The 21,993-nt window shown below is 48.2% G+C and overlaps 1 protein-coding gene across 1 annotated transcript in view; it reads right to left on the bottom strand.

The window, feature by feature from the left end:
* LOC121555650 (insulin-like growth factor 1 receptor) overlaps positions 1-21,993 on the bottom strand; it is a 203,923-nt gene that overhangs the window by 45,281 nt on the left and 136,649 nt on the right. Inside the window, exon 14 of the mRNA XM_041869475.2 lies at positions 9,210-9,375. Within this exon, the coding sequence (XP_041725409.1) occupies positions 9,210-9,375 (166 nt within the window). The remainder of the gene's footprint in view (positions 1-9,209; positions 9,376-21,993) is intronic.

The following is a 21,993-nucleotide window of genomic DNA, read 5'->3' as shown; positions in this document are numbered from 1 at the left end:
AAAGTGGGGGCTCGTCTGGGATTCTATCTATCCCATGCTGCTCATGTAAATTAGTTAGTGTCTGGTTCAGTGTTGAGCTTGGCAGCTGTAACTACCTGTTTTTTTTTGTGTGTGTTCAGTAGTCGACGGCTCGTGTTGCTAGTAGGATGGCTACTTTTGAGTTAGAGGCATTTTTGGAAAACCCTACGTGGGGGGTTTTTGAGAATTGTCGTAGAGTGGATCTACAGGCTTTGGCTGACCACTTTTCTGTACCCATACCGAGGGGTTTAGTGAAAGCAGAAGTTAGGGAAGTAGTGTTAGCGATATTGTTAAACGAGCGAGTGCTTGAGTTACCGCCGCCTGAGTCTGCTGCTCCTGTAGGGGATGTGGTTGCTGTTCCTGTAAGCCCATCAGTGTCTGAGGACGAGACTAAGGCTCCAGCCACATTGCCCCGTTATGACCCACTCTCCCCACTGACTGACAGTGATGCCAGGATCGATGTCCGCTCGACACGGCTCCAAATGGAGGCGGAAGAGCGGGCACAAATCAGGCAAGACAAGCTGGAGATGCGTAAGCTAGAGGCAGAACAGGAGACGCGCAAGATGGAACTGGAGACGCGTAGGCTTGATCAAGAACTGGAGACGCGTAGGCTTGATCAAGAACTGGAGACGCGTAAGATGGAACTGGAGATGCGTAAAATGGAACTAGAGGCAGAAACAGCGAGGTTAGTCTCTGCTAATACTATGCCTGCTAGTGAGCCATCCTCACCAGCTGTGTCATCTGCTACGTTTGATATTAGTAGGCAGATCACCTTGGTACCTGTGTTCAGGGAGTCAGAGGTTGATTCCTATTTCAGTGTGTTTGAACGTATAGCGGTAGCATTGAAATGGCCCGAAGAGGTATGGTGCCTATTACTTCAGTGTAAACTAACAGGTAAAGCCCAAGAGGTTCTGGCAGCGCTACCTCTTGAAGACAGTTTGAATTATGAAGTGGTCAAAGCTACTGTTCTTCGTGCCTATGAGCTTGTTCCTGAGGCATATCGACAGAGATTTAGGTCTCATAAAAAGTCTCCTACTCAGACTTATGTGGAGTTTGCTAGAGACAAAGGAAATCTGTTTGACAAATGGCACAGTGCTAGTAAGGTAACTGATTTTAACTCTCTACGGGAGTTAATCTTGTTAGAAGAGTTTAAAAATTGCTTACCGGAACGCATTGTAGTTTATCTGAACGAACAGAAAGTATCCTCACTGTCGGAAGCGTCTGTATTGGCAGACGAGTTTGTGTTGACGCATAAGAGCGTGTTTTCGGCTCGTACGGAGAGCAGGGCTGCGGAGTTGCTAACTTTTAGTCCTAGTCGACCAGCAGTACATCCAGCGCGCCCAAAAGATGTGCGTCACTGTTTCTATTGTCATAAGGTGGGACATATGGTTAATGATTGCTTTCTGCTAAAACGCAAACAGGGGATGCCTCAGCACGCCAGGCCGCCAACGGGTGTTGGGCTGATTCGTACGGTTGTCAGGCCGGAATCAAGACAGAAGCCTCATAGTGAATGTGGTTTGAAAGTCCCTGTCCCAGATCACAGTTATGAACCGTTCATTTTTGAGGGGTTTGTTTCTATATCAGATGACGAAGCGTCTCAGCGTCCAGTTAGAATCCTCAGAGATACTGGTGCGGCGCAGTCGTTCATACTAGCTGATGTGTTGCCCTTGTCTAATAATACATATTGTGGTTCCAGTGTGTTAGTACAAGGAATTGAAATGGGTTTCGTCCCAGTGCCATTGCACTTTGTGAACGTACACTCTGAGTTAGTCAGTGGATTGTTCAGAGTTGGCGTACGTCCGATGTTGCCAGTAAAAGGGGTGACCTTCATAATGGGCAACGATATTGCCGGAGGAAAGGTAATACCCATATTGGAGGTATTGGATAAAGGTGACCAGTCTCTCTCCGAGGAGCTGGCACAGGGTTATCCAGATGTGTTCCCCGCTTGTGCTGTCACACGTGCTCAAGCCCGACAAGTGGGTGAAGTGGTAGATTTGTCAGACACGATTCTATTCAGAGAGTGTGACCCAGAGGATAGTTCGGGTGCTACCTCTGGTAAGCTGGTGCAGTCTGACCAACAGCCCAGAGAAAGGAAGAAGGATGTGGAACTTGTTGCTGAGGCAATACAGTTACCAGTTACTCGTGAGCAGCTGATCGCTAACCAACAGGTTGACATTAGTCTGGCTAACTGTTTTTCTAGTGTTGTCTCAGAGGACGAGCTAAAGAAGAAAAACATGGCATACTTCATTGATGGTAATCTCCTCATGCGTAAATGGACATCCCATGTTGACGCTGGCGGAGATTGGAATGCTGTTTACCAAATAGTGATTCCTACAGCCTTTCGACAAAATGTTTTATCCCTCGCTCATGATCACCAGTGGTCCGGACATCTGGGAGTCACCAAGACTTATGATCGAGTTTTGCGACATTTCTTTTGGCCTGGCTTAAAACAAGATGTGGCTCAGTTCTGTCGGACTTGCCACACCTGTCAAGTAGTTGGGAAACCGAACCAGGTTATTTCCCCGCGCCTCTTTGTCCCATACCGGCCATAGGTGAACCATTCGAGCATGTGATGGTTGATTGTGTTGGACCATTACCAAAAACAAAATCTGGTAACCAGTTTATGTTGACAATTATGTGTGTGGCCACCAGGTACCCAGAGGCCATTCCTCTGCGAAGGATTACTGCTCCAGTGGTGAGTAAAAGCGTTGATCAAATTCTTCTCAACTTTTGGATTACCTAAGGTGATACAAACTGATCAGGGTACGAATTTCCTTTCTAAACTTTTCAAACAAGTGTTAAAATCCTTGTCAGTTACACACCGTGTGTCAAGCGCATATCACCCAGAGTCTCAGGGTGCGCTTGAACGTTGGCATCAGACACTGAAGTCTATGCTCCGTAAATATTGCATGGAATCTGAGAAAGATTGGGATGAGGGAGTTCCTCTAGTGTTGTTTGCTGTCCGTGAGACAGTACAGGAATCCCTAGGGTTCAGCCCAGCTGAACTGGTGTTTGGACACACCATGAGAGGACCTATGAAAGTCCTTAAGGATCAGTTTTTGTCACAAGAGTTGTGTGTGAAAGAAAATGTGTTGGACTACGTTAGTCGCTTTCGTGAGCGCCTACATGCTGCCTGTGCTCTAGCAAAGGAAGCGCTGTCTTCCCTCACAGAAACGGATGAAACGACACTATGACACACAGGCTGTTTCTCGTTCACTGCAGCCAGGTGACCGAAGTTCTTGTGTTGTTGCCTGTGCCAGGAGCGTCATTGTCAGCACGTTTCTCTGGTCCTTATGTCATTGAAAAGAAACTAACTGAAACTGACTATGTGATACAGACTCCTGATAGAAAACGCCAATCTCGTGTGTGCCACGTTAACATGTTGAAGACATACCACACCAGACCCGTCACTCAGGTAGACAGTCCAGAGAAACTGGCCGAGTCGGCTGTCTCTGTTGCTGCTACGGCTGTAGTGGGAGGTAATGTTAATGATGTGGACGGAGATGGTTTGGAGTTGCGCAATACTCAGCAGCAGTGTGCTAGATTGCCCAATTCAGAGATGCTGTTGTCTCTCCCGGCAAGCCTGATTCATTTAACGGACAGACAGTCAGATGATATTGTGAGACTGTTACACAGCTTTCCATGTCTTTTTAATGATGTTCCTACATGTACAAATGTGTTAGAACATGACATTAATGTTGGAAACGCTGCACCTATCAAGCAACATCCTTATCGTGTCAACGTCGCTAAGAGAAAGATAATGAGGGGTGAGGTCGGTTATTTGCTGGAGAATAACCTGGCTATGCCAAGTTCAAGTCCTTGGAGTTCTCCGTGCATTCTGGTTCCTAAACCTGATGGGACATCCAGATTATGTACGGACTATCGGAAAGTCAATGCGGTCACAGTGCCCGACTCGTTCCCGTTACCCAGACTGGATGACTGTATTGATACTGTTGGTGCTGCTACTTATGTAACAAAATTAGATCTTCTAAAAGGTTACTGGCAGGTGCCGTTAACCCCACGTGCCTCAGACATCTCTGCCTTTGTGACCCCAGATCACTTCCTACAATATGCTGTCATGGCATTTGGGATGCGGAACGCACCAGCCACTTTCCAACGCCTGGTTAACACAGTATTGGCTGGAGTTCGTAATTGTAGTGCTTACCTTGATGATCTGGTAATTTATTCAACTGAGTGGTCTGATCATGTTAACACTCTAAGGGTAGTGTGTGAACGTCTAGCAACCGCTTCTCTAACCCTGAACTTAGCAAAGTGCGAGTTTGGGAAGGCCACTGTTACGTATCTTGGTAAACAGGTCGGCCATGGTCAGGTGCGCCCTGTAGATGCCAAGGTCTCAGCTATAAACGCATTTCCCGCACCTACCACCAGAAGAGAGCTACGCCGTTTTTAGGGATGGTTGGCTACTACCGTAGTTTCTGTAAAAATTTCTCTGCGGTAGTTGCTCCATTAACGGATTTGCTCAGTCCGGCGAGAAAATTTGTATGGTCTGAAGATTGTTGTACTGCTTTCAACACTGCTAAAGCACTCTTGTGTAGTACTCCTGTTCTTGCTGCGCCAGATTTTGAGCGGCCGTTTAAACTGGAGGTAGATGCAAGTGCCAGAGGTGCTGGTGCTGTTCTACTGCAGCAAGACCAGAGTGGAGTGGACCATCCTGTCTGTTATTTTTCACGGAAATTTAACAAATGTCAGACAAACTATTCCACCATTGAACAAGAAGCTCTAGCTTTGTTGTTAGCTCTGCAGTACTTTGAAGTTTATGTTGGTTCCAGTGCATTACCAGTGGTAGTGTATACTGACCATAATCCCTTAGTTTTTCTCCACCGGATGTACAACCAGAACCAACGCCTTATGCGTTGGGCACTTGTCGTGCAAAATTATAATTTGGAGATCCGCCACAAAAAGGGGTTAGATAATGTGTTGGCAGATGCTTTGTCTCGTGTGTAATGATCTAGGTTTTTTTTTGTTATCCCGATAGGATGATTTGTGAATTTGGGTGTTGTGATAGTACGTGTGTCGCAAACCATTTTGGTTTGCTCTTTTAAGGGTGGGAGTGTTACGGATACAGGTATCCGTAACAGGCTAGGTGGAACATGTTCCTGACCCGGTTTGTTTTTAAGATCACGTACATCCCAGGGTCCCAGAACGGTAAGGCAGACACCCTGTCCCGGCGGTATGACACAGAGGAGAGGTCCATTGAGCCCACTCCCATACTGCCGGAGTCTTGTCTGGTGGCTCCGGTGGTGTGGGAGGTCGATGCGGAGATCGAGCGGGCGTTACGTACCGACCCTACTCCCCCAGAGTGTCCTGTGGGGCGGACGTACGTTCCGCTCGAGGTTCGTGATCGCCTTATTTATTGGGCTCATACATCACCCTCCTCTGGACATCCAGGTATTGGCCGGACAGTGCACTGCCTTAGCGTGAAATACTGGTGGCCAACGTTAGCTAGGGATGTGAGGGTTTATGTCTCCTCCTGCTCGGTGTGCGCCCAGTGTAAGGCGCCTAGACACCTACCCAGGGGAAAGTTACATCCCCTGCCCGTTCCACAACGACCATGGTCCCACCTCTCGGTGGATTTTGTGACCGACCTTCCCCCCTCCCAGGGGAATACCACCATTTTGGTCGTTGTGGATCGGTTTTCCAAGGCCTGTCGTCTCCTCCCAATGCCGGGTCTCCCTACTGCCCTACAGACCGCTGAGGCCCTATTTACCCACGTTTTCCGGCACTATGGGGTTCCCGAGGATATAGTGTCTGACCGAGGTCCCCAGTTCACCTCCAGAGTCTGGGGGGCGTTCATGGAACGCTTGGGGGTCTCGGTGAGCCTTACCTCGGGGTACCACCCAGAGAGCAATGGGCAGGTAGAACGAGTCAACCAGGATGTGGTTAGGTTTCTGAGGTCCTACTGCCAGGGCCGGCCGGAGGAGTGGTCAAGGTATATCCCCTGGGCAGAGATGGCACAGAACTCTCTCCGCCACTCCTCCACCAATCTAACCCCTTTCCAGTGTGTGTTAGGGTATCAGCCGGTTCTGGCACCATGGCACCAGAGCCAGATCGAGGCTCCTGCGGTGGATGAGTGGATTCGGCGCTCGGAGGAGACGTGGGACGCTGCACATGTCCATCTGTAGCGGGCCATCTGTCGACAGAAGGCGAGCGCCGATCGCCACCGCAGTGAGGGACCGGTGTACGCACCGGGAGATCGAGTCTGGCTCTCGACTCGAAACCTGCCCCTCCGCCTGCCCTGCCGGAAGCTGGGTCGGCGGTTTGTGAGGCCTTTTAAAGTCCTGAGGAGATTGAACGAGGTGTGTTACAGGTTACAACTGCCTATTGATTATAAGAATATTAACCCCTCGTTCCATGTGTCTCTTCTCAGGCCGTTGGTAGCTGGTCCACTCCAGGAAGGTGAGATACGGGAGACTCCTCCGCCCCCACTGGACATCGAGGGAGCTCCGGCGTACACGGTCAGGACCATCTTGGACTCGAGACGTCGGATGGGGGGTCTCCAGTATCTCGTGGAGTGGGAGGGGTACGGCCCGGAGGAACGGTGCTGGGTGCCTAGGAGGGATATCCTAGATCCATCCCTCCTGACTGAGTTCCTCCTCCGCCTTGCTCGGGCAGGCTTCGGCGTTCGTCGTCCCCGGAGTACTAGCTACCACCGTTAGATATTTCGATGTTTGATTGGTTTGGTCTGTCTGTTGCACCTGTGTCCGTTTGTGTCTGATTATGTGTCCTATAAGTTTCCGGCTTTGTGTTTGTGTGTTATTTTCCGCCTGTCCGTTGGTGTCACCCGTGCAGTACTCTGGACTCTGTTTATTGTGACGCACTGTGTTTGCGTTGTCGCTCGCCTCCTTGTTTGAGGTCCTTTATTTTGTTTTGTTTATACAGTTCAGTAAAGCCTTGTTTGACTGAGCCCATGCGTCCTGCGTCTGACTCCTCAACCACATCCACATCAACACTGACACTACTACCATGTGCGCATTGCTGATCTTATAATGTGAAGAAATAGCCTAATAGTTTATCAACATTTTAAGCTAAACCTTCTGATCTGTTGCGTCAGCCACATTGCACTTTTTTTTTTTTACCTCAGAATTGCATCCCGATGTGTCTGTCTTCACTTGTAGCCTGTGAGAAAGACCAGATCACGTGATGGAGAGCCATGTGAGTGAGAGGTGATTCGGAGCAGCAAACTCAGGGAGAAGGGCACAACGCAGCACTCAGGGAGAAGGGCACAACGCAGCACTCAGGGAGAAGGGCACAACGCAGCACTCAGGGAGAAGGGAACAACGCAGCACTCAGGGAGAAGGGCACAACGCAGCACTCAGGGAGAAGGGCACAACGCAGCACTCAGGGAGAAGGGCACAACGCAGCACTCAGGGAGAAGGGCACAATGCAGCACTCAGGGAGAAGGGCACAACGCAGCACTCAGGGAGAAGGGCACAACGCAGCACTCAGGGAGAAGGACACAACGCAGCACTCAGGGAGAAGGGCACAACGCAGCACTCAGGGAGAAGGGCACAACGCAGCACTCAGGGAGAAGGGCACAACGCAGCACTCAGGGAGAAGGGAACAACGCAGCACTCAGGGAGAAGGGCACAACGCACCACTCAGGGAGAAGGGCACAACGCACCACTCAGAGAGAAGGACACAACGCAGCACTCAGGGAGAAGGACACAACGCAGCACTCAGGGAGAAGGGCACAACGCAGCACTCAGGGAGAAGGGCACAACGCAGCACTCAGGGAGAAGGGCACAACGCAGCACTCAGGGAGAAGGACACAACGCACCACTCAGGGAGAAGGACACAACGCAGCACTCAGGGAGAAGGGCACAACGCAGCACTCAGGGAGAAGGACACAAGGCAGCACTCAGGGAGAAGGGAACAACGCAGCACTCAGGGAGAAGGGCACAACGCAGCACTCAGGGAGAAGGACACAACGCAGCACTCAGGGAGAAGGACACAAGGCAGCACTCAGGGAGAAGGACACAAGGCAGCACTCAGGGAGAAGGGAACAACGCAGCACTCAGGGAGAAGGGCACAACGCAGCACTCAGGGAGAAGGGCACAACGCAGCACTCAGGGAGAAGGGCACAACGCAGCACTCAGGGAGAAGGGCACAACGCAGCACTCAGGGAGAAGGATACAACGCAGCACTCAGGGAGAAGGGAACAACGCAGCACTCAGGGCAGCAATAGGCATGGATGTTTTTTAGGGTGCATTATGGCCAAAGGGGATGCCGCCGTGGAATTCGAGGCATTATCAAGTGCTTGTCAAATTGAGAATGAGAGACTTTTGGAGTGTGTACAGCCTGCGCAAAAAACAAAGCAGAGCTCATGCCTTTCAAGCAACTTTTTTCAAATCATCATTAGTCTCATCACGCAGCCTTACAATGTATTAAAAATCAAAACATATAGCCCAACGTTTGTAGAACAACTAAAGTTACATTGATAACTCTAAATTAAGCATATAGGAGGACCTATTTATTTGTTAACCGCTCAACACAGAATAGCCGCATGTGCTCACTCCCTCAAATCGTTTGGAGAAAATATTTATATTTTATTCAGCTTTGTTCAATTGTATTCTTCATACTATAAAATAAAATAATGCCAAGGAATTCTAAGCTAATCTTGTCTGCTAAATGAACTAGTGTAGCCCACAGCCATATGGCATAGCCAGATCAGGACCTAACATAAGGACAACTCAGAGGATGCTATTCTGTTCTTCTGAAATAGAGTATATTTTCTTCATATCATGCTTCTTTAGACCTATCTAAAATAAATAATGGATTTATTGTGAAGGTGTACGCTATATTACATGGATTAATTAGACTTTTTAAAAACTGTCTTGTAGGCTATGTGGAAGCCAGGAGCTGCTAAATGTGTTTATGTTAATTAACGGTCAATTACCGTGAGACCGACAGTTATTTGCTTGACAATCACCGGCTGACTACATTCTGTGACCGCCACAGCCCTACGTGGCATCAATAAGGGATCATGGCTCTCACAGAGTCAATCGATGTCAAGGAAAGAGCAGGTGGTCTTAATGTTTTGTATACTCATAGGTTGTTTTGTCTGCCTTGTTGGTTGTGTTCACAAAGACCAATTGAATTCCCCATGAGAGACAAAGTTATGTAGTGTTGAATAGTGGATGATGATGATGGTGATGATGATGATATCTTACGTTGGGCCTGCACCACATAGAAGGAGACGGGTTCAGTCCAGGATCCGTTACCAGCCAGGGAGGTGGCTCTGACCCGGGCGGAGTAGTTACCAGGTCCAAGGTTACTGAGTCTGGCACCACGCTGCTCTCTATAGAGCTGCCGAGACACGCACTCATGCTTCTCTGGCTGGACACAGAGAAACACACTGTTAGACTACTGCTTCTCTGGCTGGACACAGAGAAACACACTGTTAGACTACTGCTTCTCTGGCTGGACAGACACAGAGAAACACACTGTTAGACTACTGCTTCTCTGGCTGGACAGACACAGAGAAACACACTGTTAGACTACTGCTTCTCTGGCTGGACACAGAGAAACACACTGTTAGACTACTGCTTCTCTGGCTGGACACAGAGAAACACACTGTTAGACTACTGCTTCTCTGACTGGACACAGAGAAACACACTGTTAGACTACTGCTTCTCTGGCTGGACAGACACAGAGAAACACACTGTTAGACTACTGCTTCTCTGGCTGGACACAGAGAAACACACTGTTAGACTACTGCTTCTCTGGCTGGACAGACACAGAGAAACACACTGTTAGACTACTGCTTCTCTGGCTGGACACAGAGAAACACACTGTTAGACTACTGCTTCTCTGGCTGGACACAGAGAAACACACTGTTAGACTACTGCTTCTCTGGCTGGACACAGAGAAACACACTGTTAGACTACTGCTTCTCTGGCTGGACACAGAGAAACACACTGTTAGACTACTGCTTCTCTGGCTGGACACAGAGAAACACACTGTTAGACTACTGCTTCTCTGGCTGGACAGACACAGAGAAACACACTGTTAGACTACTGCTTCTCTGGCTGGACACAGAGAAACACACTGTTAGACTACTGCTTCTCTGGCTGGACACAGAGAAACACACTGTTAGACTACTGCTTCTCTGGCTGGACACAGAGAAACACACTGTTAGACTACTGCTTCTCTGGCTGGACAGACACAGAGAAACACACTGTTAGACTACTGCTTCTCTGGCTGGACACAGAGAAACACACTGTTAGACTACTGCTTCTCTGGCTGGACACAGAGAAACACACTGTTAGACTACTGCTTCTCTGGCTGGACAGACACAGAGAAACACACTGTTAGACTACTGCTTCTCTGACTGGACACAGAGAAACACACTGTTAGACTACTGCTTCTCTGGCTGGACACAGAGAAACACACTGTTAGACTACTGCTTCTCTGGCTGGACAGACACAGAGAAACACACTGTTAGACTACTGCTTCTCTGACTGGACACAGAGAAACACACTGTTAGACTACTGCTTCTCTGGCTGGACACAGAGAAACACACTGTTAGACTACTGCTTCTCTGGCTGGACAGACACAGAGAAACACACTGTTAGACTACTGCTTCTCTGGCTGGACACAGAGAAACACACTGTTAGACTACTGCTTCTCTGACTGGACACAGAGAAACACACTGTTAGACTACTGCTTCTCTGGCTGGACACAGAGAAACACACTGTTAGACTACTGCTTCTCTGGCTGGACACAGAGAAACACACTGTTAGACTACTGCTTCTCTGGCTGGACACAGAGAAACACACTGTTAGACTACTGCTTCTCTGGCTGGACACAGAGAAACACACTGTTAGACTACTGCTTCTCTGGCTGGACAGACACAGAGAAACACACTGTTAGACTACTGCTTCTCTGGCTGGACACAGAGAAACACACTGTTAGACTACTGCTTCTCTGGCTGGACACAGAGAAACACACTGTTAGACTACTGCTTCTCTGGCTGGACACAGAGAAACACACTGTTAGACTACTGCTTCTCTGGCTGGACAGACACAGAGAAACACACTGTTAGACTACTGCTTCTCTGGCTGGACACAGAGAAACACACTGTTAGACTACTGCTTCTCTGGCTGGACACAGAGAAACACACTGTTAGACTACTGCTTCTCTGGCTGGACAGACACAGAGAAACACACTGTTAGACTACTGCTTCTCTGACTGGACACAGAGAAACACACTGTTAGACTACTGCTTCTCTGGCTGGACACAGAGAAACACACTGTTAGACTACTGCTTCTCTGGCTGGACAGACACAGAGAAACACACTGTTAGACTACTGCTTCTCTGACTGGACACAGAGAAACACACTGTTAGACTACTGCTTCTCTGGCTGGACACAGAGAAACACACTGTTAGACTACTGCTTCTCTGGCTGGACAGACACAGAGAAACACACTGTTAGACTACTGCTTCTCTGGCTGGACACAGAGAAACACACTGTTAGACTACTGCTTCTCTGACTGGACACAGAGAAACACACTGTTAGACTACTGCTTCTCTGGCTGGACACAGAGAAACACACTGTTAGACTACTGCTTCTCTGGCTGGACACAGAGAAACACACTGTTAGACTACTGCTTCTCTGGCTGGACACAGAGAAACACACTGTTAGACTACTGCTTCTCTGGCTGGACACAGAGAAACACACTGTTAGACTACTGCTTCTCTGGCTGGACACAGAGAAACACACTGTTAGACTACTGCTTCTCTGGCTGGACACAGAGAAACACACTGTTAGACTACTGCTTCTCTGGCTGGACAGACACAGAGAAACACACTGTTAGACTACTGCTTCTCTGGCTGGACACAGAGAAACACACTGTTAGACTACTGCTTCTCTGGCTGGACACAGAGAAACACACTGTTAGACTACTGCTTCTCTGGCTGGACACAGAGAAACACACTGTTAGACTACTGCTTCTCTGGCTGGACAGACACAGAGAAACACACTGTTAGACTACTGCTTCTCTGGCTGGACACAGAGAAACACACTGTTAGACTACTGCTTCTCTGGCTGGACACAGAGAAACACGCTGTTAGACTACTGCTTCTCTGGCTGGACAGACACAGAGAAACACACTGTTAGACTACTGCTTCTCTGGCTGGACACAGAGAAACACACTGTTAGACTACTGCTTCTCTGGCTGGACAGACACAGAGAAACACACTGTTAGACTACTGCTTCTCTGGCTGGACAGACACAGAGAAACACACTGTTAGACTACTGCTTCTCTGGCTGGACAGACACAGAGAAACACACTGTTAGACTACTGCTTCTCTGACTGGACACAGAGAAACACACTGTTAGACTACTGCTTCTCTGGCTGGACACAGAGAAACACACTGTTAGACTACTGCTTCTCTGGCTGGACACCAGAGAAACACACTGTTAGACTACTGCTTCTCTGGCTGGACACAGAGAAACACACTGTTAGACTACTGCTTCTCTGGCTGGACAGACACAGAGAAACACACTGTTAGACTACTGCTTCTCTGGCTGGACAGACACAGAGAAACACACTGTTAGACTACTGCTTCTCTGGCTGGACACAGAGAAACACACTGTTAGACTACTGCTTCTCTGGCTGGACAGACACAGAGAAACACACTGTTAGACTACTGCTTCTCTGACTGGACACAGAGAAACACACTGTTAGACTACTGCTTCTCTGGCTGGACAACAGAGAAACACACTGTTAGACTACTGCTTCTCTGGCTGGACACAGAGAAACACACTGTTAGACTACTGCTTCTCTGGCTGGACACAGAGAAACACACTGTTAGACTACTGCTTCTCTGGCTGGACACCAGAGAAACACACTGTTAGACTACTGCTTCTCTGGCTGGACACAGAGAAACACACTGTTAGACTACTGCTTCTCTGGCTGGACAACAGAGAAACACACTGTTAGACTACTGCTTCTCTGGCTGGACACACAGAGAAACACACTGTTAGACTACTGCTTCTCTGGCTGGACACAGAGAAACACGCTGTTAGACTACTGCTTCTCTGGCTGGACAGACACAGAGAAACACACTGTTAGACTACTGCTTCTCTGACTGGACAGACACAGAGAAACACACTGTTAGACTACTGCTTCTCTGACTGGACACAGAGAAACACACTGTTAGACTACTGCTTCTCTGGCTGGACACAGAGAAACACACTGTTAGACTACTGCTTCTCTGGCTGGACACAGAGAAACACACTGTTAGACTACTGCTTCTCTGGCTGGACACAGAGAAACACACTGTTAGACTACTGCTTCTCTGGCTGGACACAGAGAAACACACTGTTAGACTACTGCTTCTCTGACTGGACAGACACAGAGAAACACACTGTTAGACTACTGCTTCTCTGGCTGGACACAGAGAAACACACTGTTAGACTACTGCTTCTCTGGCTGGACACAGAGAAACACACTGTTAGACTACTGCTTCTCTGGCTGGACACAGAGAAACACACTGTTAGACTACTGCTTCTCTGGCTGGACAGACACAGAGAAACACACTGTTAGACTACTGCTTCTCTGGCTGGACACAGAGAAACACACTGTTAGACTACTGCTTCTCTGGCTGGACACAGAGAAACACACTGTTAGACTACTGCTTCTCTGGCTGGACAGACACAGAGAAACACACTGTTAGACTACTGCTTCTCTGGCTGGACAGACACAGAGAAACACACTGTTAGACTACTGCTTCTCTGGCTGGACACAGAGAAACACACTGTTAGACTACTGCTTCTCTGGCTGGACAGACACAGAGAAACACACTGTTAGACTACTGCTTCTCTGGCTGGACAGACACAGAGAAACACACTGTTAGACTACTGCTTCTCTGGCTGGACAGACACAGAGAAACACACTGTTAGACTACTGCTTCTCTGGCTGGACACAGAGAAACACACTGTTAGACTACTGCTTCTCTGGCTGGACACAGAGAAACACACTGTTAGACTACTGCTTCTCTGGCTGGACACAGAGAAACACACTGTTAGACTACTGCTTCTCTGGCTGGACACAGAGAAACACACTGTTAGACTACTGCTTCTCTGGCTGGACAGACACAGAGAAACACACTGTTAGACTACTGCTTCTCTGACTGGACACAGAGAAACACACTGTTAGACTACTGCTTCTCTGGCTGGACACAGAGAAACACACTGTTAGACTACTGCTTCTCTGGCTGGACAGACACAGAGAAACACACTGTTAGACTACTGCTTCTCTGGCTGGACAGACACAGAGAAACACACTGTTAGACTACTGCTTCTCTGGCTGGACACAGAGAAACACACTGTTAGACTACTGCTTCTCTGGCTGGACACAGAGAAACACACTGTTAGACTACTGCTTCTCTGGCTGGACAGACACAGAGAAACACACTGTTAGACTACTGCTTCTCTGGCTGGACAGACACAGAGAAACACACTGTTAGACTACTGCTTCTCTGGCTGGACAGACACAGAGAAACACACTGTTAGACTACTGCTTCTCTGGCTGGACACAGAGAAACACACTGTTAGACTACTGCTTCTCTGGCTGGACAGACACAGAGAAACACACTGTTAGACTACTGCTTCTCTGGCTGGACAGACACAGAGAAACACACTGTTAGACTACTGCTTCTCTGGCTGGACACAGAGAAACACACTGTTAGACTACTGCTTCTCTGACTGGATACAGAGAAACACACTGTTAGACTACTGCTTCTCTGGCTGGACACAGAGAAACACACTGTTAGACTACTGCTTCTCTGGCTGGACAGACACAGAGAAACACACTGTTACACTACTGCTTCTCTGGCTGGACACAGAGAAACACACTGTTAGACTACTGCTTCTCTGACTGGACACAGAGAAACACACTGTTAGACTACTGCTTCTCTGGCTGGACACAGAGAAACACACTGTTAGACTACTGCTTCTCTGGCTGGACACAGAGAAACACACTGTTAGACTACTGCTTCTCTGACTGGACACAGAGAAACACACTGTTAGACTACTGCTTCTCTGACTGGACACAGAGAAACACACTGTTAGACTACTGCTTCTCTGGCTGGACAGACACAGAGAAACACACTGTTAGACTACTGCTTCTCTGGCTGGACACAGAGAAACACACTGTTAGACTACTGCTTCTCTGGCTGGACAGACACAGAGAAACACACTGTTAGACTACTGCTTCTCTGGCTGGACACAGAGAAACACACTGTTAGACTACTGCTTCTCTGGCTGGACACAGAGAAACACACTGTTAGACTACTGCTTCTCTGGCTGGACACAGAGAAACACACTGTTAGACTACTGCTTCTCTGGCTGGACACAGAGAAACACACTGTTAGACTACTGCTTCTCTGGCTGGACAGACACAGAGAAACACACTGTTAGACTACTGCTTCTCTGGCTGGACAGACACAGAGAAACACACCGTTAGACTACTGCTTCTCTGGCTGGACAGACACAGAGAAACACACTGTTAGACTACTGCTTCTCTGGCTGGACAGACACAGAGAAACACACTGTTAGACTACTGCTTCTCTGGCTGGACACAGAGAAACACACTGTTAGACTACTGCTTCTCTGGCTGGACAGACACAGAGAAACACACTGTTAGACTACTGCTTCTCTGGCTGGACAGACACAGAGAAACACACTGTTAGACTACTGCTTCTCTGACTGGACACAGAGAAACACACTGTTAGACTACTGCTTCTCTGGCTGGACACAGAGAAACACACTGTTAGACTACTGCTTCTCTGGCTGGACAGACACAGAGAAACACACTGTTAGACTACTGCTTCTCTGGCTGGACACAGAGAAACACACTGTTAGACTACTGCTTCTCTGGCTGGACACAGAGAAACACACTGTTAGACTACTGCTTCTCTGGCTGGACAGACACAGAGAAACACACTGTTAGACTACTGCTTCTCTGGCTGGACACAGAGAAACACACTGTTAGACTACTGCTTCTCTGGCTGGACAGACACAGAGAAACACACTGTTAGACTACTGCTTCTCTGGCTGGACACAGAGAAACACACTGTTAGACTACTGCTTCTCTGGCTGGACAGACACAGAGAAACACACTGTTAGACTACTGCTTCTCTGGCTGGACACAGAGAAACACACTGTTAGACTACTGCTTCTCTGGCTGGACAGACACAGAGAAACACACTGTTAGACTACTGCTTCTCTGGCTGGACAGACACAGAGAAACACACTGTTAGACTACTGCTTCTCTGGCTGGACACAGAGAAACACACTGTTAGACTACTGCTTCTCTGGCTGGACAGACACAGAGAAACACTGTTAGACTACTGCTTCTCTGACTGGACACAGAGAAACACACTGTTAGACTACTGCTTCTCTGGCTGGACACAGAGAAACACACTGTTAGACTACTGCTTCTCTGGCTGGACACAGAGAAACACACTGTTAGACTACTGCTTATCTGGCTGGACAGACACAGAGAAACACACTGTTAGACTACTGCTTCTCTGGCTGGACACAGAGAAACACACTGTTAGACTACTGCTTCTCTGGCTGGACACAGAGAAACACACTGTTAGACTACTGCTTCTCTGGCTGGACACAGAGAAACACACTGTTAGACTACTGCTTCTCTGGCTGGACACAGAGAAACACACTGTTAGACTACTGCTTCTCTGGCTGGACAGACACAGAGAAACACACTGTTAGACTACTGCTTCTCTGACTGGACAGACACAGAGAAACACACTGTTAGACTACTGCTTCTCTGGCTGGACACAGAGAAACACGCTGTTAGACTACTGCTTCTCTGGCTGGACAGCACAGAGAAACACGCTGTTAGACTACTGCTTCTCTGACTGGACAGACACAGAGAAACACACTGTTAGACTACTGCTTCTCTGGCTGGACACAGAGAAACACACTGTTAGACTACTGCTTCTCTGGCTGGACACAGAGAAACACACTGTTAGACTACTGCTTCTCTGGCTGGACACAGAGAAACACACTGTTAGACTACTGCTTCTCTGGCTGGACACACAGAGAAACACACTGTTAGACTACTGCTTCTCTGGCTGGACACAGAGAAACACACTGTTAGACTACTGCTTCTCTGGCTGGACACAGAGAAACACACTGTTAGACTACTGCTTCTCTGGCTGGACACAGAGAAACACACTGTTAGACTACTGCTTCTCTGGCTGGACACAGAGAAACACACTGTTAGACTACTGCTTCTCTGGCTGGACACAGAGAAACACACTGTTAGACTACTGCTTCTCTGGCTGGACACAGAGAAACACACTGTTAGACTACTGCTTCTCTGGCTGGACAGACACAGAGAAACACACTGTTAGACTACTGCTTCTCTGGCTGGACAGACACAGAGAAACACACCGTTAGACTACTGCTTCTCTGGCTGGACAGACACAGAGAAACACACTGTTAGACTACTGCTTCTCTGGCTGGACAGACACAGAGAAACACACTGTTAGACTACTGCTTCTCTGGCTGGACACAGAGAAACACACTGTTAGACTACTGCTTCTCTGGCTGGACAGACACAGAGAAACACACTGTTAGACTACTGCTTCTCTGGCTGGACAGACACAGAGAAACACACTGTTAGACTACTGCTTCTCTGACTGGACACAGAGAAACACACTGTTAGACTACTGCTTCTCTGGCTGGACACAGAGAAACACACTGTTAGACTACTGCTTCTCTGGCTGGACAGACACAGAGAAACACACTGTTAGACTACTGCTTCTCTGGCTGGACACAGAGAAACACACTGTTAGACTACTGCTTCTCTGGCTGGACACAGAGAAACACACTGTTAGACTACTGCTTCTCTGGCTGGACAGACACAGAGAAACACACTGTTAGACTACTGCTTCTCTGGCTGGACACAGAGAAACACACTGTTAGACTACTGCTTCTCTGGCTGGACAGACACAGAGAAACACACTGTTAGACTACTGCTTCTCTGGCTGGACACAGAGAAACACACTGTTAGACTACTGCTTCTCTGGCTGGACAGACACAGAGAAACACACTGTTAGACTACTGCTTCTCTGGCTGGACACAGAGAAACACACTGTTAGACTACTGCTTCTCTGGCTGGACAGACACAGAGAAACACACTGTTAGACTACTGCTTCTCTGGCTGGACAGACACAGAGAAACACACTGTTAGACTACTGCTTCTCTGGCTGGACACAGAGAAACACACTGTTAGACTACTGCTTCTCTGGCTGGACAGACACAGAGAAACACTGTTAGACTACTGCTTCTCTGACTGGACACAGAGAAACACACTGTTAGACTACTGCTTCTCTGGCTGGACACAGAGAAACACACTGTTAGACTACTGCTTCTCTGGCTGGACACAGAGAAACACACTGTTAGACTACTGCTTATCTGGCTGGACAGACACAGAGAAACACACTGTTAGACTACTGCTTCTCTGGCTGGACACAGAGAAACACACTGTTAGACTACTGCTTCTCTGGCTGGACACAGAGAAACACACTGTTAGACTACTGCTTCTCTGGCTGGACACAGAGAAACACACTGTTAGACTACTGCTTCTCTGGCTGGACACAGAGAAACACACTGTTAGACTACTGCTTCTCTGGCTGGACAGACACAGAGAAACACACTGTTAGACTACTGCTTCTCTGACTGGACAGACACAGAGAAACACACTGTTAGACTACTGCTTCTCTGGCTGGACACAGAGAAACACGCTGTTAGACTACTGCTTCTCTGGCTGGACAGACACAGAGAAACACACTGTTAGACTACTGCTTCTCTGACTGGACAGACACAGAGAAACACACTGTTAGACTACTGCTTCTCTGGCTGGACACAGAGAAACACACTGTTAGACTACTGCTTCTCTGGCTGGACACAGAGAAACACACTGTTAGACTACTGCTTCTCTGGCTGGACACAGAGAAACACACTGTTAGACTACTGCTTCTCTGGCTGGACAGACACAGAGAAACACACTGTTAGACTACTGCTTCTCTGGCTGGACACAGAGAAACACACTGTTAGACTACTGCTTCTCTGGCTGGACACAGAGAAACACACTGTTAGACTACTGCTTCTCTGGCTGGACAGACACAGAGAAACACACTGTTAGACTACTGCTTCTCTGGCTGGACAGACACAGAGAAACACACTGTTAGACTACTGCTTCTCTGGCTGGACACAGAGAAACACACTGTTAGACTACTGCTTCTCTGGCTGGACAGACACAGAGAAACACACTGTTAGACTACTGCTTCTCTGGCTGGACAGACACAGAGAAACACACTGTTAGACTACTGCTTCTCTGGCTGGACAGACACAGAGAAACACACTGTTAGACTACTGCTTCTCTGGCTGGACACAGAGAAACACACTGTTAGACTACTGCTTCTCTGGCTGGACACAGAGAAACACACTGTTAGACTACTGCTTCTCTGGCTGGACACAGAGAAACACACTGTTAGACTACTGCTTCTCTGGCTGGACACAGAGAAACACACTGTTAGACTACTGCTTCTCTGGCTGGACAGACACAGAGAAACACACTGTTAGACTACTGCTTCTCTGGCTGGACACAGAGAAACACACTGTTAGACTACTGCTTCTCTGGCTGGACAGACACAGAGAAACACACTGTTAGACTACTGCTTCTCTGGCTGGACACAGAGAAACACACTGTTAGACTACTGCTTCTCTGGCTGGACACAGAGAAACACACTGTTAGACTACTGCTTCTCTGGCTGGACAGACACAGAGAAACACACTGTTAGACTACTGCTTCTCTGGCTGGACAGACACAGAGAAACACACTGTTAGACTACTGCTTCTCTGGCTGGACAGACACAGAGAAACACACTGTTAGACTACTGCTTCTCTGACTGGACACAGAGAAACACACTGTTAGACTACTGCTTCTCTGGCTGGACACAGAGAAACACACTGTTAGACTACTGCTTCTCTGGCTGGACAGACACAGAGAAACACACTGTTAGACTACTGCTTCTCTGGCTGGACACAGAGAAACACACTGTTAGACTACTGCTTCTCTGGCTGGACACAGAGAAACACACTGTTAGACTACTGCTTCTCTGGCTGGACACAGAGAAACACACTGTTAGACTACTGCTTCTCTGGCTGGACACAGAGAAACACACTGTTAGACTACTGCTTCTCTGACTGGACACAGAGAAACACACTGTTAGACTACTGCTTCTCTGGCTGGACAGACACAGAGAAACACACTGTTACACTACTGCTTCTCTGGCTGGACACAGAGAAACACACTGTTAGACTACTGCTTCTCTGACTGGACACAGAGAAACACACTGTTAGACTACTGCTTCTCTGGCTGGACAGACACAGAGAAACACACTGTTAGACTACTGCTTCTCTGGCTGGACAGACACAGAGAAACACACTGTTAGACTACTGCTTCTCTGACTGGACACAGAGAAACACACTGTTAGACTACTGCTTCTCTGGCTGGACAGACACAGAGAAACACACTGTTAGACTACTGCTTCTCTGGCTGGACACAGAGAAACACACTGTTAGACTACTGCTTCTCTGACTGGACACAGAGAAACACACTGTTAGACTACTGCTTCTCTGGCTGGACACAGAGAAACACACTGTTAGACTACTGCTTCTCTGGCTGGACAGACACAGAGAAACACACTGTTAGACTACTGCTTCTCTGGCTGGACAGACACAGAGAAACACACTGTTAGACTACTGCTTCTCTGGCTGGACACAGAGAAACACACTGTTAGACTACTGCTTCTCTGGCTGGACACAGAGAAACACACTGTTAGACTACTGCTTCTCTGGCTGGACACAGAGAAACACACTGTTAGACTACTGCTTCTCTGGCTGGACACAGAGAAACACACTGTTAGACTACTGCTTCTCTGGCTGGACAGACACAGAGAAACACACTGTTAGACTACTGCTTCTCTGGCTGGACACAGAGAAACACACTGTTAGACTACTGCTTCTCTGGCTGGACACAGAGAAACACACTGTTAGACTACTGCTTCTCTGGCTGGACACAGAGAAACACACTGTTAGACTACTGCTTCTCTGGCTGGACAGACACAGAGAAACACACTGTTAGACTACTGCTTCTCTGACTGGACACAGAGAAACACACTGTTAGACTACTGCTTCTCTGGCTGGACAGACACAGAGAAACACACTGTTAGACTACTGCTTCTCTGGCTGGACAGACACAGAGAAACACACTGTTAGACTACTGCTTCTCTGGCTGGACACAGAGAAACACACTGTTAGACTACTGCTTCTCTGGCTGGACACAGAGAAACACACTGTTAGACTACTGCTTCTCTGGCTGGACAGACACAGAGAAACACACTGTTAGACTACTGCTTCTCTGGCTGGACACAGAGAAACACACTGTTAGACTACTGCTTCTCTGGCTGGACACAGAGAAACACACTGTTAGACTACTGCTTCTCTGGCTGGACAGACACAGAGAAACACACTGTTAGACTACTGCTTCTCTGGCTGGACAGACACAGAGAAACACACTGTTAGACTACTGCTTCTCTGGCTGGACACAGAGAAACACACTGTTAGACTACTGCTTCTCTGGCTGGACAGACACAGAGAAACACACTGTTAGACTACTGCTTCTCTGGCTGGACAGACACAGAGAAACACACTGTTAGACTACTGCTTCTCTGGCTGGACAGACACAGAGAAACACACTGTTAGACTACTGCTTCTCTGGCTGGACACAGAGAAACACACTGTTAGACTACTGCTTCTCTGGCTGGACACAGAGAAACACACTGTTAGACTACTGCTTCTCTGGCTGGACACAGAGAAACACACTGTTAGACTACTGCTTCTCTGGCTGGACA

The sequence above is a fragment of the Coregonus clupeaformis genome, unplaced genomic scaffold (assembly GCF_020615455.1).
Source record: "Coregonus clupeaformis isolate EN_2021a unplaced genomic scaffold, ASM2061545v1 scaf0050, whole genome shotgun sequence".
NCBI classification, from domain to species: domain Eukaryota; kingdom Metazoa; phylum Chordata; class Actinopteri; order Salmoniformes; family Salmonidae; genus Coregonus; species Coregonus clupeaformis.
The sequence above is the reverse complement of the archived record's forward strand: the minus strand, read 5'-3'. Positions and strand labels throughout refer to the sequence as shown.